The sequence below is a fragment of the Pectinophora gossypiella genome, chromosome 26 (genome assembly GCF_024362695.1).
Source record: "Pectinophora gossypiella chromosome 26, ilPecGoss1.1, whole genome shotgun sequence".
NCBI classification, from domain to species: Eukaryota; Metazoa; Arthropoda; class Insecta; order Lepidoptera; family Gelechiidae; genus Pectinophora; species Pectinophora gossypiella.
In genome coordinates, this window is record NC_065429.1 from 6,217,559 (window position 1) to 6,237,993 (window position 20,435).

A 20,435-nucleotide genomic window follows, 5' to 3' on the forward strand; every position below is an offset into this window, starting at 1 on the left:
GGCTGAACAAAATACCAAGAAAACTTTTCGCGCCATTTTATTAAAATATTTTTTTTACTTTTTTCTTTAAGATATTTTTTTCAATATCTTGTAAAATTTGTCCCTATAATAAATTGAACATGAAAATAAATGTATTATAAACATTTATATGGTATTTTATCACAAAATCGTGATTTATCGCTTGATGGATTGACAATTCTGTCGATTATGTTATTTATATAATTATGTTATTGTTAAATTGCATAAGAGTGAGATATTATGAATGATTGCAAAAATAATGCATAGTCGAGTTAATTAACGAAATAATATCATACGTAATAATTATTATTTAATAGTGAAATACGTAATAATCAAAGGTATATAACGGGTAGATACTTTATAGGTACTTAATTTGCAAAAATACATTAGGCAGAATGTAAGCAGAAAACTTACTCTGAAGAAAATATAATTATGTTTTAAGAAAAATATAAGTTCATAAATATTACCTATGTACTTCAATTTTAATAAAAAAGAAATACGCGTAACTCTATACATATTCTGTTTTTAGGGTTTTTAAATTATTTATTAATGTAAAAGAGGGCGTTCAATTATATACCAAATAGTTATTATTTATTTAACAACTTTTCACAATTGCCGCCAAAAAATATAACAACAGAGAATCTACTCTTTTCTTCATAAAACCACAGACTAAAAACGTACCGAACGTATCAAGTTTAAATTATGCCTGTATCAATTTATTATTGAGCCTCCTTGGAGATGACTCAAATCCACCAAGGAGTATTTCATAATAATAAAATTTGTAATAAAATAACAGTTCAGCTCATCTTATACTCTACGTACCTCTGAGTACCTACCATGGTTTATATTATATTATGATAATCTTGTGTGGCTTAGCGTTTATCATTATTATCTCCCATTATCCCGTTTAATAACTAATAATAATATATAACTTGCTATAAAAAAACGCTTGATTGTCACTGGTTCGCAGGTGAGGTCGCAGTTTCGAATCTCACCACAGGCTTAAACCAATGATTTTCGAATTTGTTTTCGAATTCATGTTTGGATCTTGAATGTTTATCACATGCTCGGCGGTGAAGGAAATCTTCGTGAGGAATCCCACATTCCCGAGAAATGCGTTTCGCAGGTAAATGACCTAACCTGTATTGGGCTGGTTTTCCCTTAGGGTTGTAAGGTCAGACAGGCAAGCGGTTTTGTAAAACGCCAGACCTTTCAAATCTTCAGGTTAGGTGAGTGGACCCTATGATAACGGGATAACGCTATGGAGATGATTCTTCAAAAAATAAATCATTAAAGTACTTTTGATATTACTAAACTAAGCCAATTATGAAAAAAAAAACTTCATTTCGTTATATTGACACGTTTTTAGTCAAAGACCTAAAAACGTGTCAATATATCGAAATGAAGTTTTTTTTTTTTTTTAGTTCATGACCCAATCATTCATTACATTACTACTTACTTATTTCAAAACCATGGATATCGTTTTGCAACTTCTTAGGCTATTCTATTATTTTTTTTTACTTATAATAATAATAAAAAAAAAACTTTAGCAATTTCACAATTTTCAAGTACAGGGTGTTAGTGACATCGTAACATCGATTTCCGTTGCAAAAGTATTCAACTCAAAATCCGAATTTAATTTTATTCAACTTACCGAATTTAACAAAAAACCTTCAAGGAAATTCCATATGACATCAATTCAGAATCATGGTCTGAATCATCCCCCTCAGTATTCGTTACAGTGTTACTAACACTCATACGTACTTGTATGGGTCTGTACATATAAGTACTTGTACCTACGGGATGTAAGTGAAATCGTAACGAATACTGAGGGGATGATCCGGCTTATTATTCTGAGTTAATATCATGTGGAATTTTCCATCGCAAAAGTATAGAATCTAATTGAATTTAAAAACAAAAGAACATAAAAATTGCGACGGAAAATTGCACTAGATATTAACTCAGAATCATGAACTGAATCACTCACTCAGTATTCGTTACGAGTTACGATGTTACTTACATCCTGTATATTAGGTACCTATTAGGTATATAGGTCATTAAAAGTGATAGGAAGCATACTTATGATTAAACTAAACCTATTTATTGTAATAAAATTCAAATCACCATTCATATTGTTGCTCATTATTAACTCAATAACCATGAAAATGATGATTTTCTTGTGCGTCGTCATTTTTGTTGGCGTAAGTACCTACTATTTTTTACATACCTACATACATAAACTCACGCCTATTTCCTATTGGGCTAAGCAGAAACCATGGAAATCGTTTCGATCCTGACACACTTTTCTGGCTTCCTCCACTTTAAGTGTGGTTACTCATAAATTATTGTTTACTGTTTTTTATAAGTATTTCTTTTTTTTGTCTTGAATGTACTCGACGGTACTTATTCTTTTCTTTTTTAAATTGTAAATGCTTCTCTTTTTGTAATGAAGTGTGTTGTGGTGATGTTTATATTCTGTGGCTGTTGAGTTGCTTATTATTAGGTATTTTGTGTGTACCTACTGTTTATTTATTTATTTATTTTTGTATGTATGTATGTATTTATTCCCGCAATCTTTCAATTTCAACTTTTACATTTTCCTCGCCTTATGGTTGTCTGAAAGGAATCGCTTTAAGCGATAGGGCCGCCAATTGCCATGTACAAAGAGAAAAAAATGATGATGTTAGAGTCTTTTGTAATTATTTTTTATTTTGGTGCAATAAAGTATATTTGTATTTGTAAAGCTGGGTGATGTGTGGGTACTTAGTTAATCTGTTGATGGACGTACCTCTGACCCCAATTGGAATATAGTCGAAAAGTTATGTTATGTTGTTATATCAGCATAAATCATAAACTGCCTATATACGTCCCACTGCTGGGCACAGGCCTCCCCTCAACCAACCGGAGGGGGTATGGAGCATACTCCACCACGCTGCTCCACTGCGGGTTGGTGGAGGTGTTTTTTACGGCTAATAGCCGGAACCAACGGCTTAACGTGCCCTCCGAAGCACGGAATCATCTTACTTTTTCGGACAATCAGGTGATTCAAGCCTGAAAAGTCCTTACCAAACAAAGGACAGTCTCACAAAGTGATTTCGACAATGTCCCCATCGGGAATCGAACCCGGACCTCCAGATCGTGAGCCTAACGCTCTAACCACTAGACCACGGAGGCTGTTGTTATATAAAAATCATAATTCATCCCCAGGCGTCTTCAGCACTGTCAATTCTAGCGCCAACCATCCCACCATGCGGTTGCGCACCCATACAACTTTGCATGGCAGACGTCCCATGCAACAAGCAACTCATACAACCGCCGCCATGCGTAGAGTTGCCCAAAGGTCTCGGCTACGTTGCCGCTGGTGTTCCAATAGTAGCTGCTACGTACGGTAACTGCTGCGCAGGGCCCTGTTCCGCTGTATCTGCTACTTGTGTCACAGGTAAAAAAACTGCATTTTTTACACTAAATAAGTGGTGACTAGGCCCAAGGCTTATAAGTGCCTTCTGAAGCACGGATCATCTTACTTTCTGAAATCCAGATGGCCAGCTTGTAATGTCCTATCCAAACTAAGGATTACAAAGTGGTTTTTGTGATATGTCTCCATTGGAATTCGAAACGGAGACCTTGGGAATGTGAGTTCAACGCCACTGGACCACAGGGGCCTGGCCGGAAGCCTATGCGCGTTAGTGCCGCTATATCCCAATTGGGGTAGTCAGAGGTAGAACCATCGCAAGATGAACTAAGTAGGTACCCACGCCTCACCGAGCTTTCTGTTAGACCAACGTGATAGGTGAGCTGTATCGCCGTTTTTAATGATCGAGCCAACTGTGTTAGTGAAACATAACATAACATAAACAGCCTATATACGTCCCACTGCTGGGCACAGGCCTCCCCTCAATCAACCGGTGGGAGTATGAAGCATACTCCACCACGCTGCTCCAATGCGGGTTAGTGGAGGTGTTTTTACGACTAATAGCCGGGACCAACGGCTTAACGTGCTCTCCGAAGCACGGAATCATCTTTTTCGGCCAATCAGATGATTCAAGCCTGAAAAGTCCTTACCAAACAAAGGACAGTCTCACAAAGTGATTTCGACAATGTCCCCATCGGGAATCGAACCCGGACCTCCAGATCGTGAGCCTAACGCTCTAACCACTAGACCACGGACGCTGTTAGTGAAAAAACTGTTAGTGTTCTGCAAGATTGAGTAGCAAGCCAGTGAACCACCGGACTATTGGAATACGTATATAGTCTGATTATTTTATTTAAAACAATATTTATTTTCAGATACCTGTGGCTGTTCGCAGTGTTGTTCGCCGGTCGTGCCTATAGCTTCGCCATGCGCAAGCGCAGTCTTAGCTACGCCAATTTGCCCCAATATTAAGGGCCTAGTTAAACCGATTTTGTTGTAAATTTTCCCGTCTATTGTTAAGTAAGTATATTTTAGTACTATGGCAAAAATAATAAACAGTGTTAATAAAAAGAAAAAAAAAATGGTTTGATTTAAGCAATTTCATTATCGCTTTCAGCTAAGATTAAGGATATAGGACGGCACTGGGCCGGTAAGTACCACGGAGTTGAAGAAAGAGGTAGGAGGACCAAGTAAGTGACCGCGAAACGCGCGCCATACAAGTATGAGCAAATAGTTCATAAGTACTTTAATCTTGCATCTGCGGTGTTAAATTGAGTGATAGAGTGAGAAACAGTATGATAAGAGAGAGATGTAGTATCATCACCAGCCCATTACCGTCCCCACTGCTGGGGCACGGGCCTTCCCTATGGATGGCTAGGGAGATCGAGCCTTAAACCACCACGCGGGCCCAGTGCGGATTGGTGGTTATTAACGACTGCTAATGCAGCCGGGACCAACGGCTTAACGTGCCTTCCGAAGCACGGAGGAGGTCGAAATGAAAACTTTTTTTTTGTGGTCACCCATCCTATGACCGGCCTTTGCGAAAGTTGATTAACTTCAACAATCGCAGACCGGGCGCGTTTACCGCTGCGCCACCGAGCTCCTGAATGCTCCTCAATGACGTCATAAATCGTCTGAAACAGACGTAGGTATAAGGCCAATGATGATGATAATAAAGCGGAGGTTGGTGGGTGGGCTGGCAGAGGAAGACCAAATTTTAAATATCCTGAGAAAATGTTCAGTAAGGTCTACTGAGAACCGGCGTGCGTGTATGACACGATTGATGAATGTGGAAGAAGCAAGAGAAGTATGTCAGGGTAGAAGCAAATGAAATTCCATAGACTCTGCTTACCCCGGTGAGAAATAGGCGTGAGTTTATGTATGTATGTACTTTAAATTTGCACTTCACTCGTCCGCAAAACTTTACGACGCACGGAGCTCCATGATAGTATATTAAAAGTTTGCCTTGTACATTATAAAAGAAGAAGAGAAAAAAAAGACTGTGTATAGATTTCAGAGACCTGAACAAAATTATCATCCCAGAATCACAGCCGTTGCAAGGAGATACCTATCACAGGAAAGCTAAAAACCTTAGTACGATCGGTTCTTTATATTAAAAATGCTTTGTATTCAATATCTTAGGAAAAGTAATGGTAAAATTGCAGCCTATCACATAAAATATACATTACCGGTAAAGTGGCTATGGAATTTGAGAAGCAGTAGAGCTATCGTAGTTATTTGTTTGCAGGAGTGTGGCAGGAGTAGTAGTAAAAGACAGCGGGGTTGAACCGGCGACAGCGGTTCTCATACAAAATGCGCGTTAGGGCCTTTCCAACCTCTGTCTTTTATTCCGTGGTAGTGGTAGATACCTACTAGGAAGTAGATATACCTACTTAGCAAGCCCATCAGAGGCAAGAAAGCAATGCCTACTCTAGAATCTATCTCAAATAATACAGAAAAATACATTCTTACAATAAAAGGAATATATTTAATCAATATTATATTATTGTACGCCCTACACCATCTCAGTGTTAAATTTTGAAAAACTTCCGGTACCTACGCCATCTAGCGTGAGTCGGCGCCGGGCAGGGCGGCTCGCAGGTCTAGCGATGGATCAGAGCACCCAAATTGCAAAATACCTATGTAATTGATCAACAGATAAATATGTAAATGAGCTAGAGGTTAACTGAACGGATAAATTAAATAAATAAATAACAACAAAATCCGTTAATAATTTTTATTGTATTACTTCAAGTGACTCGTGATTCGATTCAATTTTTATGTGTTCGCAGCTCTACAAACAAATTTTGACAGTTGTGAAAAAAAATAATTAGGGAATCGTAGCTTTTGTTGTAAATTATCGTAAAAATCTCGTTAAACATTAAATAATAAAATGGAAACATTACGGAAATTGTGCGTAACAAAAATTTGCAGGACATGTTTGTGTGAATCGAGTCAAATGAGGTCTCTAAGTGCAAAAATTAATGGTGAAAACAGGACACTTATCGATGTTCTTAGTTTTGTTACAAATATGAATATTACAATCGAAAATAGATATCCAAAACAGGTTTGCAGTGATTGTGAGTCAATAATGTGTAAATTCGATGCATTTAAACGTCGGTGTATAGACTCTGAGATGATTTTAAACCACCAAATAGACCTTACAATGGAGTGCCATATTGATCAAAATATACCGACTAACAGCCTTATAAAGGACGAACATGCTTTTAAAATAGACAAAAATGACTTTGATCCACCTCTTCAATCTTCAATTACGCTGGGAAAGTCATCTGATTCTTCAATAAATTACTTTTACGATAATTTATCAGGCAATGATGATAAGGTGAAAACTTACGTTGAAATTTCGCCTTCTGAGCATAATGATATCGTCAGAAACGAATCTAAACCTTCGGCAGCTGAACGGAAGGTCGTAAAACTGCTTAAAGAGGAGGAAAATATAGAGTTTGACACCCACTCGGTTGATGTTTCATTTGACTTTGATGATACTGAAACGTTCGAAGCAATGCCAAACGAATTCAAACAAGAACTGTTGACCGTTAAAGAACTGAAAGTTTTCTCCTGCAGTTGTGGGACAGTTTTAAATAACCACGAAGAATACAAAAGCCACAGCTGTAAAGGCAACAAAAAGTCCGTTAAAATCAAAATGGAAACGAAGACCAACATAAATGGGAGTCGGAGTATAACTATTAAGAAACAAATTGTATGCCCGGAATGTAACACCGAATTTGCAACGATCAAAGCATGCAACCGTCATAAAAAGAATCATTGCAAAAAGAGTGAAACGAGGAGTAATTATGAATGTACCATGTGCATGAGAAAGTTCCACCGACAGTCTTCGTTCACAAACCATATGAACCAACATGATTTAAAATCAAACATAAAATATACATGTGAAACGTGCAAACGTCAGTTCCAACACAAAGCGCATTTAGATAACCACATTCTTGCTTTGCACACTCGGGACAAGGGTTATTTGTGTGATATATGTATGACAAACTTCGCTACACCGGAGAGCTTAGAAACCCATAAGGATAGCCATAAAGTTGATAAGAAACATAAGTGCAAGTTCTGTAAAAAAGGGTTCTATATGTTATCGACTTTGAATGATCATCTGCGAACACACACAGGAGAGAAACCATATCTATGTAGTATATGCGGACGAGGGTTCAGCCAGAAGACGAATTTGGCTCAGCATATGCGAAGGCATAAGGGGGAGAAGCCGTTTAAATGTGAAGAATGCGACAGAGGGTATGTTCTTACTAGTACTTACTACTATAACTGATACTAACTAGTATGTATAACTAACTACAGACTAACTTAACTTCATCATCATCATCACCAACCCATTGACGTCCCCACTGCTGGGCCTTCCCTATAGATGCATAGGGAGTTCGGGCCTTCAAACAGTGCAGATTGGTGGTTATTAATGACTGCTAATGCAGCTGGGACCAACGGCTTAACATGCCTTCCGAAGCATGGATCTTTTTACTTTATGGACAATCAGGTGATCAGCCTGTAATGTCCTAAACAAACTAGGGATCACAAAGTGATTTTTGTGGGATTCGAACCCGGGATCTCCGGATCGTGAGCATATCGCTCAACCACTGGACCACGGAGGCTGTTATATGACCCAATTACATAGTCACTGCTTACCCCGTGAAATAAATAGGTGTGAGATGTGTTTATGTATCTCTTCCAGGTTCGTGTCCAAAGGCGAGTTAGTCGCTCACACCCGCAAGCACAGTGGAGCACACCCGTTCGTCTGCGATGACTGTGGCAGTGGGTTCACCACATCCAGTTCACTGGTCAAACACAGACGGGTGCACACTGGGGAGAGGCCTTATGCCTGTGACCTGTGCCCTATGCGGTTTGCTGCTTCAGGTACGTTCTGCCTGTCTCTTATCAGGATAAAAACTGCCTATTTCTCCCACCAGGGGCCTGTTTAATAAAACTTACAATTGTAAATTACAATGACAATTTGATGTACATTGCGGAGTGTGTGATCACGAATATTTTGCAGTTTCATATTAGCTACGTAATGAACAAATTATCCTTGTAATTTACAACTGTAAGTTTTATTAAACAGGCCCCAGTAGTGTGTCGGGACTGGCAGCGGCCGGCCGATCAGAACAACTTGTCATAACGTGTTTCAATTAGGACTTCGTATCAACAGTGGCTGCAAGTTGTCTTTGAGTACTTGTGGCTCTGCCCACCCCATTAGGGATTACGGGCGTGAGTTTATGTTTATGTATGTTTCAATTAGGCTCTGATATCCGATATTATCCGAAACTTTTATTTCGGATTCGGTTACGGTTACGGATGATTTAAACGAAGGACGTAATATACGATCCCGACGACCCGATTACTCTAGCCCAGTGTTTTTCAACCTTTTTCATGATGCGACCCCCCTGGTATAAAAAAATATTTCGCGACCCCCTTGACCCTTCGGTTTTTTTTATCATTTATGTGTGTATGTTACTGAATTACCAATATTCATTCCATACAACGTATTTATGGTCTCCATGATTAGGTTATAAGTACATACTTATCGGATATAAAAACACTTACAATTACGTACATCGGATACATCGAATTCAAGTCTTCTAATTTGGATACCTTTTGGCTAATGAGAAAAACAGAATACCCGGAATTGACAACTGAGGCTTTGAAATGTTTGATTCCATTTGCCACCTCGTACTTATGCGAGTTGACATTTTCATCGATCACCCAGATAAAAAGTAAGCAAAGAAATCGCTTAAATTTGGAAAACGATTTAATTCTATGTGTCGCAAAAACAGATCCACGATGGGATAAATTAATCAATAAAAAACAAGCTCAACCTTCGCATTAACGCGCGTCGTCGTATTTTTTGTTTAAAAGATATTAAAATGTTTACGAGTTTGTTTTGTTATGTTGTTTGTTATATCCTTTTGTTATAATTATCTTACAGTTAGAGTAATTTGAAAGTTAGAGTCTTACTTAATAAATAAATATTAATTGTCTTTATTGATTTTTTTTTCTAAAGTACCCGACCTCTGGCGACCCCCCTACAGAAGCTTCGCGACCCCCCAGGGGGTCGCGACCCACAGGTTGAAAAACACTGCTCTAGCCGTAGAGGCAGCCAATCAGCCCGCGACACCAAACACTTCAGGACTCCGATACCGACCCCGCCGGCGTGGTCGACGACTTCCCTCAATCAGCGCTTATCGCTATCGACCCACTAGGGTCGATTAGTTCTTTCAAATATTTTTCCCTCCCAGACGACGCCCTGAGCCGAGGTTCGCGCCCAACTGGGCACCCTCAGGCCTGTTGTCTTAAACGTTGTACAGTCATGAGCAATATAATGTACCCACTTTAGGACTCTGTCGCACTAACATATTTGACATATAGTGAGACTTACAGTTCAATTTGTCAAAAAAGTTAATGTGACATGGTACCAAAGTGTATGTATACATATTAATGCTCGTGACCGTACATTTGAGCTTCTAGTTTCATTCCTCATTTTTTAACCCCAACAGGTACCTTAAAGAACCACAGGCGAACCCATACTGGTGAGAAGCCGTTCCAGTGTTCCTACTGTGAGAAGGCATTCGTGCAGCGTCAGGACCTGGTGTCACACATCCGGGGACACACCGGGGAACGACCATACGCCTGCGGCTGCGGACAGGCTTTCAGGTGCATAGTGTTACTGTGATCCTTAGTTTGTTTAAATTATGTAATACAAACTGGATTTAAAAAAAAAGACAAAGGCATATGGTATAGATCTATACAAAACCTGCCAAATATCAAACCTTGGTTTAATGGTGCTGGTCTGTCGAGGGGCACTTTAATTTCGGCATTTAGAGTTCGTTCTGGTCACATGCCACTTAATAAATTTTACTTTTTAATGAGGAAGAGGGACTCGCCCAATTGTACACGCTGTGGGACTGTCGAGGATCTTATGCATTTCTTGGTGGAGTGTGACCGGAACAAACAGATTAGAAGGAAATTATTCCACCAAAATCTTCATGGAGGAGAGATTGTGTGCCTCTTGGCAGATCCAGTGTCCGTAGCGGCAAGGCTGGTATATAAATATTGTACAGTGTCTCTTAGGAGTAACAATCCCTGAACAGCATGGTGTAGTGCTGTAATGGTATTCTTTTGTAAATTGATGATTTGATCATCATTAAACGCTTTAAACTATGAGGCTGGCATAACCACCAAGAGTGGCTCAAGCCATGAAAAAAATTAGATAAAAAAAAAGAAAGGAAAACACCTTCTTCTTTGCGAGTCGATGGCGATCGATACAAAATTTTTGCTGACCAATAAATGGTCACGCTTACGGCATTGTCAGTGGCTTCGTAAAGGTCTTTAATAGTGCAGGTGTTAGGGCACTTAGGACAGCACAAAAGGTGAGCCATAGTTTGTGGTGATACTCCACACTCGCAATCATCGCAACCATCAACCAGATATCCCCACCTGCAGAGATTATCCTTGCAGCGGCCAACCTGTGTCCGGAGCCTATTAGCTGGAGCCTGTGTAAGGAAAACATGAAACAGTAGGACTAGGGCCCTGTGCTGGGAGGTTCTCTGGCCACGTCTTTCCCTCAGCGTTACAGATTCCGGTGTGGTAGTAGTTTTACAGCTAGTTACATAATATGTAATTTAATTTTTTGACGTTCAAAAAGCGCTAACTTTGTAAGCCAATTTTGAAAAATAAATATTTTTGATTTTTTTTTTAATTTTTGGTCAGGACATTACAGGCTGATCACCTGATTGGCCGAAAGTAAGATGATCCGTGCTTCGGCACGTTAAGCCGTTAGTCCCGGTTACTACTTACTGATGTAAGTACGTAGTCGTTGCATGAGTCATGTCAGGGGCCTTTGGCGGCTCAATAGTAATCCTGACGCCATGGTTGATGGGGTTGGTAATCCACCTCTCAACCTACACGAGAGAAGATGTTACTGTCAAAAGCATCATCATCATCATAACCTGAAGATGATGACAACGATGTGGCGGGAATTTCCACTTGATATCAACTACTCCTCTTTTTCAAATTTTTTAATTATTTTCTATTCTATACTTTTGCCATGAAAAATTCCACTTGATATTATTAACTCAGAATAATGGTCTGAATCAACCCACTCAGTATTCGTTACAATGTCACTTACACCCCGTACAAGTGCGTATGAGTGTTTTGTCTACTTGTGCCACAGCATAGCTCCGTCACAGCACAAGCTGAGCCATTTCCCTTTGCCCGTATTCGTAATATTCATAATCACCTAGTTCTTATAGCGAAATGTAAATTGTTACTGGCAATAAATTTATTCTACTTTTCAGGAAAGCGTCTGCCCTCAAAGCCCACGTCAGAGTTCACGAAAAGGACCCACAACGGGAGCTGACGCTGCTTCAGCCCACGGCCCTGCTGCTTACTCTACCTGCTGGGACACTGCCCATTGCTGGGGTCGTGCCCACCGCTGGGACGTTACCAGCAGCTGGGCCGCCGTAAGAGAACCTTCAGCATTTAAAATTTCTTTTGAATAAAATCTTTTAGACGGAAATATACGCGTAAAAAACCAAACTTGTACAGTGATGTGTCGTTCCCGGGAATGTTCCCGGTTAGGGAATATAAACAGGGAGTCAATATCAATACCGTAGACGCAAAGATATCGTAGAATATGTTGTCGTTTTGCAAATATCCAGTTAGAACAGGCACCTTCTGGGCGAGCGAGGTCACTGGGTAGTAGACAGAAGTAATAAACTAATAATTAACAATAACTGAGTAATGACTGAAGAATTGAGACTAAGTATAACGCTGCGGCCCCGTCAATGCCTTCAGGCAAGTCTGGGGCCAAGAGCAAACCCATCAAAGGCAAAAAAAACTTATGTATGTCGCCAACTCACGTAACTTCCAACTGGATATTTGCAAAAATACCAAACATTCTTGAATATCTTTACAGATCTGTGCGGTGAAAAAATGCCACATCGCAGCAATTCACCTAAAAAGCAATATTGCTATTTGACACTTGCGCATATAAAAGTATGTGCGCTATGCAAACAAATGACAAATAGCAATATTGCTTTTTAGGTGAAATAGAAATAGAAATACTCTTTTTTTTCTTTTTTTTTTTGAATTGCATCGTTGTGGCCTTTTTAACACCCCTGATCCTGTCCTTCCTTAATAAATGTATGTAATAATGTATGTAAATGTTAAGCGAAGAAATTCTTATGATATAAAGTTGTTTGATCCAAGGATTTTTATTATCAAAATATTCCATACTTTCACAGTATTTTATGAAATTGTAAATCTAAATAAGCGTCCTAATATCCGATCCGATTTATGTTGAAAAGAAAAAGAATATGAATTATTAATTATTTATTTTTGATTGCTACATTAGACAGCACCAGACTCATAACAAACGGGAGCTAGGTAAAATAAAGCTTTTAACTATGAAGTTAAGGAAACGTCAAATGGTCTATGATTGCCTCTTATATTGGCCCTATTATAACTTTGAATCGCTGATCTTTAAGGTTTATGATAACAATTTTTGTGTGTAAGTGGCGTAGAATTTCCGGTTCGTATTAAGAATTTCATATGGTGTTTTTATTCAATATCTCAGTATAAATTATAGACGGGAATTGCCCTTTGGGATAGCTTCACACCATGGAATAACAAAACCATGTATGCTTCTTCTTCTTCTATCGTGTGGGTTGTGAGGTGAATTACCAACCTCATCTACCCTGGTGTCAGGGTTACTATTGAGCCGCCAAAGGCCCCTGACATGACTCATATAACGACTACGTACTTATATCAGTAAGTAGTAACCGGGACCAACGGCTTAACGTGCCTTCCGAAGCACGGATCGTCTTACTTTCGGACAATCAGGTGATCAGCCTGTAACGTCCTAACCAAACTAGGGACCACAAAGTAATTTTTATGATATGTCCCCACCGGGAATCGAACCCAGGACCTCCGGATCGGGTCATGTATGCTCAAAAGTGACAGATAAAATTTCAAGCCCAGCTGACGTCATCCCACCCCGCGTTGCCATTTTGTAAAAAATAAATTATCCACGACCATCATCATCATCATCAATTTAAGAGCCACGCTCTTGTCGGTGCAGCATTTTCCATGCTACTTTTTTAGGGAAAAATAGGGCGGTGGTTTCACTCTTGCCTTCCGATCCACGACCAATGTTTTTAATTTACTTTGCGCGTGTTTAGATCTGCTGGTGGTCGTTATATGAGCCATGTCAGGGGTCTTTGGCGGCTCAATAGTGACCCTTGACAGCAGGATCAATGGGGTTGGTAGTCCACCTCATAATCCACACGATAGAAGAAGAAGAAGACCTGCTGGTTTTGTTATACCATGCTTTATAAATCAAATCAAATCAAAATCAAATCAAATCATTTATTCGCATAGGATTCATGGTTTTATATAACAGTTGATGTACATTTTTTGACACTTTTTGCGGGGGGTGAGGTAAACACGTACAGCACACATCCACTCACTGCCGCACACTCATAAGAAAAAATCAACGTCTCATAGACGCATATTTAACGATATGACTATTTATTTATTATTTATTTACATTCACGACTTTGCAGTGCAGAAGCGCCAATGCGCCGTGAAACTTTCAATATATACAATAATATAATTAGACAATATAAACAATATAAAAATATATTTAATTTTCACACATCATTCATCATCTCGCAGAACCTCAGACACTCGCGACACACATACAAACTAAAAAAAAACTGTCAGATAACAAAATATGAACCTATTGTTTATATTATATACCTACTTCAGCAGAGGGGAAAGCCTGCGCTTGACAACTCCCATCTATAATTTCTGTTTTAATATCAAATCATGTATACATTTTACTAATAATATTTTACTAAGATTTTGTGTAGTTAATAATCATGTACATAAGTTTAACTTTGACAAGTTCACTGTGTAAATGAAAATGAGATATCGACCGCTCAGGTGCAATGTTATTTTTCGATAAACACATTGGAATTAATGTACATAGACACACTACGGCAAGAAAAAAAATCTGTAAAGACTCCCGTCGGATTTGTCCATTTTCCTTAGTGCCCCACATATGGGACATGCACGTATGAGTTTCAAATTTGCCTCATATGTGGTTCATACACAGTGAACGTGTTAACTTAGCCGGTTATTACATTGGCCCCGAATCCTGCACACACCTCCTAATTTTATTTTAAGTTATACCCGTTATGTTCTTATCCGCCGAAAAGGAAAGGGACGGATGATTTTCAATAAATTAAATGAATAACCCGGGCGAATAAACTAGGCATCACACTGGTATTCAATCCGTTTGACGTGCTGTCTACTTAAATCTGTCGGGTTATTGGCCGATGTAAAATTTTTAAACGGTTGTTTTAGATTTCTGCTTAAAATTGACGTGTGTTCCATAAATTTTATGCCTGTCAATTACCCGACCCTGTTTTTTCAGCGGATAAGAAAATGACAGGTATAACTTAAAATAAAATTAGGAGATGTCTGCAGCAATCGGGGCCAATAACCGTTTGAATATTAAAAGTGGACTGTATTGGGAAAATTGCGATATACTAAATTTGGGTAAAAAATTGATACGAAAGTGCAACATACAAAATACGACAATAGACGAGAAAATGCCATTAAAAGAGAAAGACTCACCTAGATGACCTGCTGTGACATACGCAGGCTCGAGAACCTGTTGGTTGGTTGGCTGGCTGTTGCCAGGGAGGCTCCTGCAGTACCTTCAGCTCGCCGACTTACCTCAGATTACCGAGTTACCTATAACTGTGGCAAAACACTCGAGCGATGGATTGTCTTCCCAATCTAAAGGCACTGTTGCACTAGGAATATTTTCGGCAATTAAGACAATGATTCGAAAGATTCAAAAATTATTCGAGGGTCACACGTCTGACCTCTATAACGACACGAAAGCAAGAGAGTGAGAGAGACGTTCCAAAACTAAATTTTCAAAAAGTTATTTTTTTTTTTAAAGTTATGTTTGTGATGTTGCCAGGCGAAATATAGTACAATTCTGAACACCGTTTTAATATAAATGTTGTGATCTCATTATATTATTATATATTCTTCTACCTACTTAATTGTAAATACTATATTAACTATCTTTTCCATTATTATTTGGGACCACGACTGCTTGATTATACGTGACTTTAATGTAATATTAGGGGCCTAAAAAGGACATATTTAATCATTGAGGGATTTCCCAGGCTTCGTTCCCCAAAAACAATATAGGTGGCGTTGTACAGATTTAACGTGATAATTACCTATTTCAGGTACGGTCACGAGCATTAATATGTATACACTTTGGTACCATGTCACATTAACTATTTTGACAAATTGAACTGTAAGTCTCACTAAATGTCAAATATGTTAGTGCGACAGAGTCCTAAAGTGGGTACATTATATTGCTCATGACGACATAATAGGTTAGTTTCCAAATAGTCAAATCAGTTACTTTTTACTAAGTAAACGTTAAAACACGAAATTACTACGGAATTTGTATGATAAAACACACTGTGACGTCATAGAAAATGTGATAAAATGTCGCACTTATTACAGAGAAACTTGGTTAAGTGGGACCTGGATAAGTGAGAAACCTCCATAACTGGAACTCATGCTGAGGTCCCAACACTTTGGCACTGAATTACCTCTGTTAGTGGGACGAGGTAAGCCTCTATATCTGGGATTCGTTCTTTCGATTTATCATCATAGTTACCTCTATAACTGAGACAGCGAGTAAATTTTATATGCATATACCTCTGTAACTGAGATAACATTGTTTGTTTACTCATTCTTATTCTACCCACAAATTCCACACATAATTCCAAGTACGGAAGTACAAATTTTGAGCTTCAATTACCTTCATTTTTAGTTTCGCTTTACTATCATACAGATGTTTATTTGAAAAATACATAACACGTTATTTTATTTAATGATCGCACCTGTATAACTGAAATAACCTGTATTCTCACCTCTATTAATGGAACCCTCTGTAAATGAGACAGATATTTATTTATACCTGTATATCTGAGACACTGGGTAAGTGGAATACCTCTATAAGTGAAACGACATTGCAGGTCCCTTGATGTCTCACTTAACCAGGTTTCACTGTATTACATTTTTCTTTACTAAAATTCATAAATAAGTAAAATAGAAAAATGTTAACTTTTCGTTGGTTTTAGATTTGTGTTTAATTAGTAATCAGAATTTAATAATTTATTTTGAACCTAGCACACGACCAATTCAAAAATATAATGCAATAACATGCTTGATATTTGGATCACATTACGTATATAATTATGTTGCTACCTATATTGCTTCTCTTTATTTTGATCAGAATAATTATGGGTGGAAGATGTGTTGTGCCTGGGTGTAATAACAAGGGTCATCATTTTACACTCCAAAACAAAGATTAAAGATCCATATGTCTGTTATCCAGGAAATCAGAAGGTTAAACGAAGGCAACTCTGTACAGCGCCATCTATATATTTTTTTGGGGAACGTGGGATATTCCCTCATTCATATAAAAAAGCAATTTGACTTTATAAAAAGTAAGAGCGCAATGTTAATGTCAAATAGCGATATTGCTTTCTTAGATGAATTGATTCAATGTGGCCTATTTTAGCCCCCTGTACTCCTACTGACTGACTCTTCCTGTATACCCTGATAGTGATAATGGGTGTTAGTTTGTGTAAACTCAAATTGTGACAGACAGTAGAATAGACGAACTATAATATACATATATAGGTTGTTAGTGATATCGTAACGAAAACTTTGAGGGATGAATCAACCCATGATTCTGAGATGATATCAAGTGAAATTTTCCGTCGCATAAGTATGGAACTGAAAATAATTTAAAAAAACAAAAATTTTCTTGTATTTGCCGACAGGAAATTCCACTTGATATTAACTCAGAATCATGGTTTGATTCATCCCTCAAAGTTTTCGTTACGGGGTCACTAACACCCATACCTACTTGTATGGCTACCTGTATGTACTTGTATGGGGTGTAAGTGACATCGTAACGAATACTGAGGGGGATGATTCAGCTGATTATTCTGAGTTGATATCAAGTGGAATTTTGCATCGCATAAGTATACAATTGAAAATTGGAGAATTGTTTTTATGATTTAAATGATTATTTGTCTTTTAAAAAGTAAAATTTTAATTGGAAGTTTTGTTTTCAAATTGTTAAAATATTTACATGCCTAGTTAAGGTTGAATACTATGACATACTGTAATACTATACCATCTTTTGTAAATTGTATTCTGGCAAATAAAAAAATGATAATAATTTATTGAAACTAAAAAAAAAAATCATTAATTTTGCGACGGAAAATTCCACTTGATATTAATTCAGAATCATGGTCTGAATCATCCCCGTCGGTATTCGTTACGATGTCACTAACACCCTGTATATGTCGTGGCCAGATCTTTATTTCCGTAACTTTGGCGCCTATTTTTTTGCCTTTCCAGTGAAGATATGGCTATGGTGCACTTCAGCGCCATCTGTCGTTGGTGATCTATAATCGTAATTGATTTCCATTTGTTTATGAGGAGTTTTCCGGTAGGTGTAGTAATTTTAGTTCTCCCAGTAATAAGAGATGGCGCTCAAATCACTTTTGGAAGTTTATTCAAGCAAAAAAATTAAAACGGGTGTGAGTGACATCGTAACTAAAACTAAAGGGGATGATTCGGCTCATTATTCTGAGTTAATATCAAGTGGAATTTTAGTTTTTTTTTTTCGCGATATATCGCAAAATTGTAGCATTTAAAAAAAACCACAAAAAGAAACCAAGAATTTTGCGACAAGTACGTATGGATGTTAGTGACACCGTAACGAATACTGAGGGGAATGATTTAGACCACAATTCTGAGTTGATATCAAGTAGAATTTCCTCTCGGAAGATTCTTGAAATTGTTTGTTTTTTTAATTATTTTGCGATGGAAAATTCCACTTGATATCAACTCAGAATCGTGGGCTCAGTCATCCCTCGTTACGATGTCACTAATACCCTGTATAATTTAGTAGATAGTTTAAAATTGTTACTATATCCTCTTCCGGGCGAGCTTTCTAGGGTGGTATTAATAAACTAATCTCAGCTTCGAGACTGCCCTCAAGATCATGTCAATGTGACAGTTCTCATATAAAAACAGAGACTTGAGCATGATCTTGAGGGCAGTCTCAGCTGAGATTCGTTTGTTAATACCACCCATGAGATTTAGATTTTAAAAGGACATTTAGTATTACTACTATATTATCGGATTACTTTCCCTGAATATGAGATGGTTAAATAATTATCCCATATGATGTTTTCCTAAAGTGATATCAACGCCATCTCTGTATTGTGATGGAACTAACTGGAAAACTCCCCATTCTATTCACCGTCTGTCAAGTTGTAGTACATAAAGGTTGTCAATTTTAGTCTCTGTTAGACTGTCAATAAGTGTTTTTTGAATACCTAACGGCCTGGGCAGACGACGGGGCGGGTCGGACAATTAGGATAAAAACTGGCCATTTCCCCCATATTCCCAAATAAACAGAATTTATCTAGTTGGGAATATGTTTGCAAATCTAGTAACATAGTGAGATATTATGCCTTGTCACGTTACATACAGGAATACGTATTGGTAGCCTGTCGCGCTTCTGCTTCCGCAATACAGGTTAGATCCTAGTGCGAATGTGGGCCGTGGTCGGCCGTCCGGTATGTTCACGGTAGTACTACAGGCATACCTGTAGTACTACCGTGAACATGCTGTATCTTATTATTGTACTTCTACTATAGTGTTACAACGCAAATAAAGAATTTTTACTTTTACTTTTTTTAAAGGTGCCGCCGCTACTGTTGAATGTTCTTAAATTTTGACAGTTCCCCATACTATTTGAGTAAAAAATATATTCTTTTGGTTATATTTTTACACTATAACCCTTTGCGCAGCGTTTAACAGAATCGTAGTGTTATGTTTATTCCCTAAATATCGGAAAGAAGAAAAGTTAGAAAAACTTATTTTCAAGCAAACTGCCTTTTTCCGAGTGGCTGCTTTTTTTCGTAAGTCATACTTCAGACGGGATACACTCCACGTTGCTCCACATTTTACCACGAATTTTAGCTGGACAGTATGGAGAACTGTCAAAATTTCGGAACACTCAACAGTGCTGCCACCTACGTTTGAACTTCTAGTTTTTATCCTAATTTCTCCGCGAACTATAGAACAAGGGAATCAATCGTATACTTTCAACGCACACGCAGCGGTCATGACCCAACGCGTTGTTTGCGCAGGCCCTAAATGTCCGAATATATGTGTATGGTAATAATAATTGTATTTCATCCGATTTTAATACTCAAAATATACTTTTTTGTCCGAAAAGTTTTTTTTATTTACCTTTTACATACAAAGTTTGGTGAGGCGTAACGGTCACGAATACTAATATGTACACACACACACTTTGGTACCATGTCACATTAACTTTTTTGACAAATTAAACCGTAAGTCTCATTAAATGTCAAGTATGATAGTGCGACAGGGTTCTGAAGCGGGTACATGATATTTCTCATGACCGTGTATATGTTATGTATACATTTCACCTATGTTATGTATATATTTTAACTAAACTTGTAGCGTCGCGTCAAAGAACGATCTCATCGGATATTATATCCACCGAAATCGAACCCGGGACCGCTGGATCGAGAGACCTGGAAGGTTAAAAAGGCCACATCAAAGCGATTCATCTGGAAAAACAATAATGCTATTTGACATAATTTGTTTGTATTCCCCACTTTTACTTATATGCGCAAACGTCAAATAGCATTATTGCTTTTTTAGATGATATGCTTCGATGTGGTTTTTTAACCCCGCACAACTTTAACCGCTAGACCACGAAGGTAGTGTCGGGGGCTATGGTCTAGTCACCGTACACTTTTTTTCTTCAGTTTTCAGTTAACGTTTTATGATATATTTT

General features: G+C 38.1%; 1 protein-coding gene and 1 long non-coding RNA gene across 2 annotated transcripts; both read left to right on the plus strand.

Annotated features, from left to right (window-relative positions):
• The first annotated feature begins 2,083 nt into the window (after window positions 1-2,083).
• On the plus strand, window positions 2,084-4,481 carry LOC126378575 (uncharacterized). The gene is made up of 3 exons (XR_007568098.1): window positions 2,084-2,219; window positions 3,226-3,457; window positions 4,306-4,481. It is a non-coding gene; the product is annotated as an uncharacterized LOC126378575 (long non-coding RNA).
• Window positions 4,482-6,260: 1,779 nt separating this feature from the next.
• On the plus strand, window positions 6,261-19,843 carry LOC126378385 (zinc finger protein 34-like). The gene is made up of 4 exons (XM_050026698.1): window positions 6,261-7,699; window positions 8,151-8,332; window positions 9,970-10,126; window positions 11,770-19,843. Exons 1-4 carry the CDS (start codon window positions 6,324-6,326, stop codon window positions 11,936-11,938), a joined length of 1,884 nt encoding a protein of 627 aa, XP_049882655.1. The 5' UTR covers window positions 6,261-6,323; the 3' UTR covers window positions 11,939-19,843.
• The last annotated feature ends 592 nt before the right edge of the window (window positions 19,844-20,435 follow it).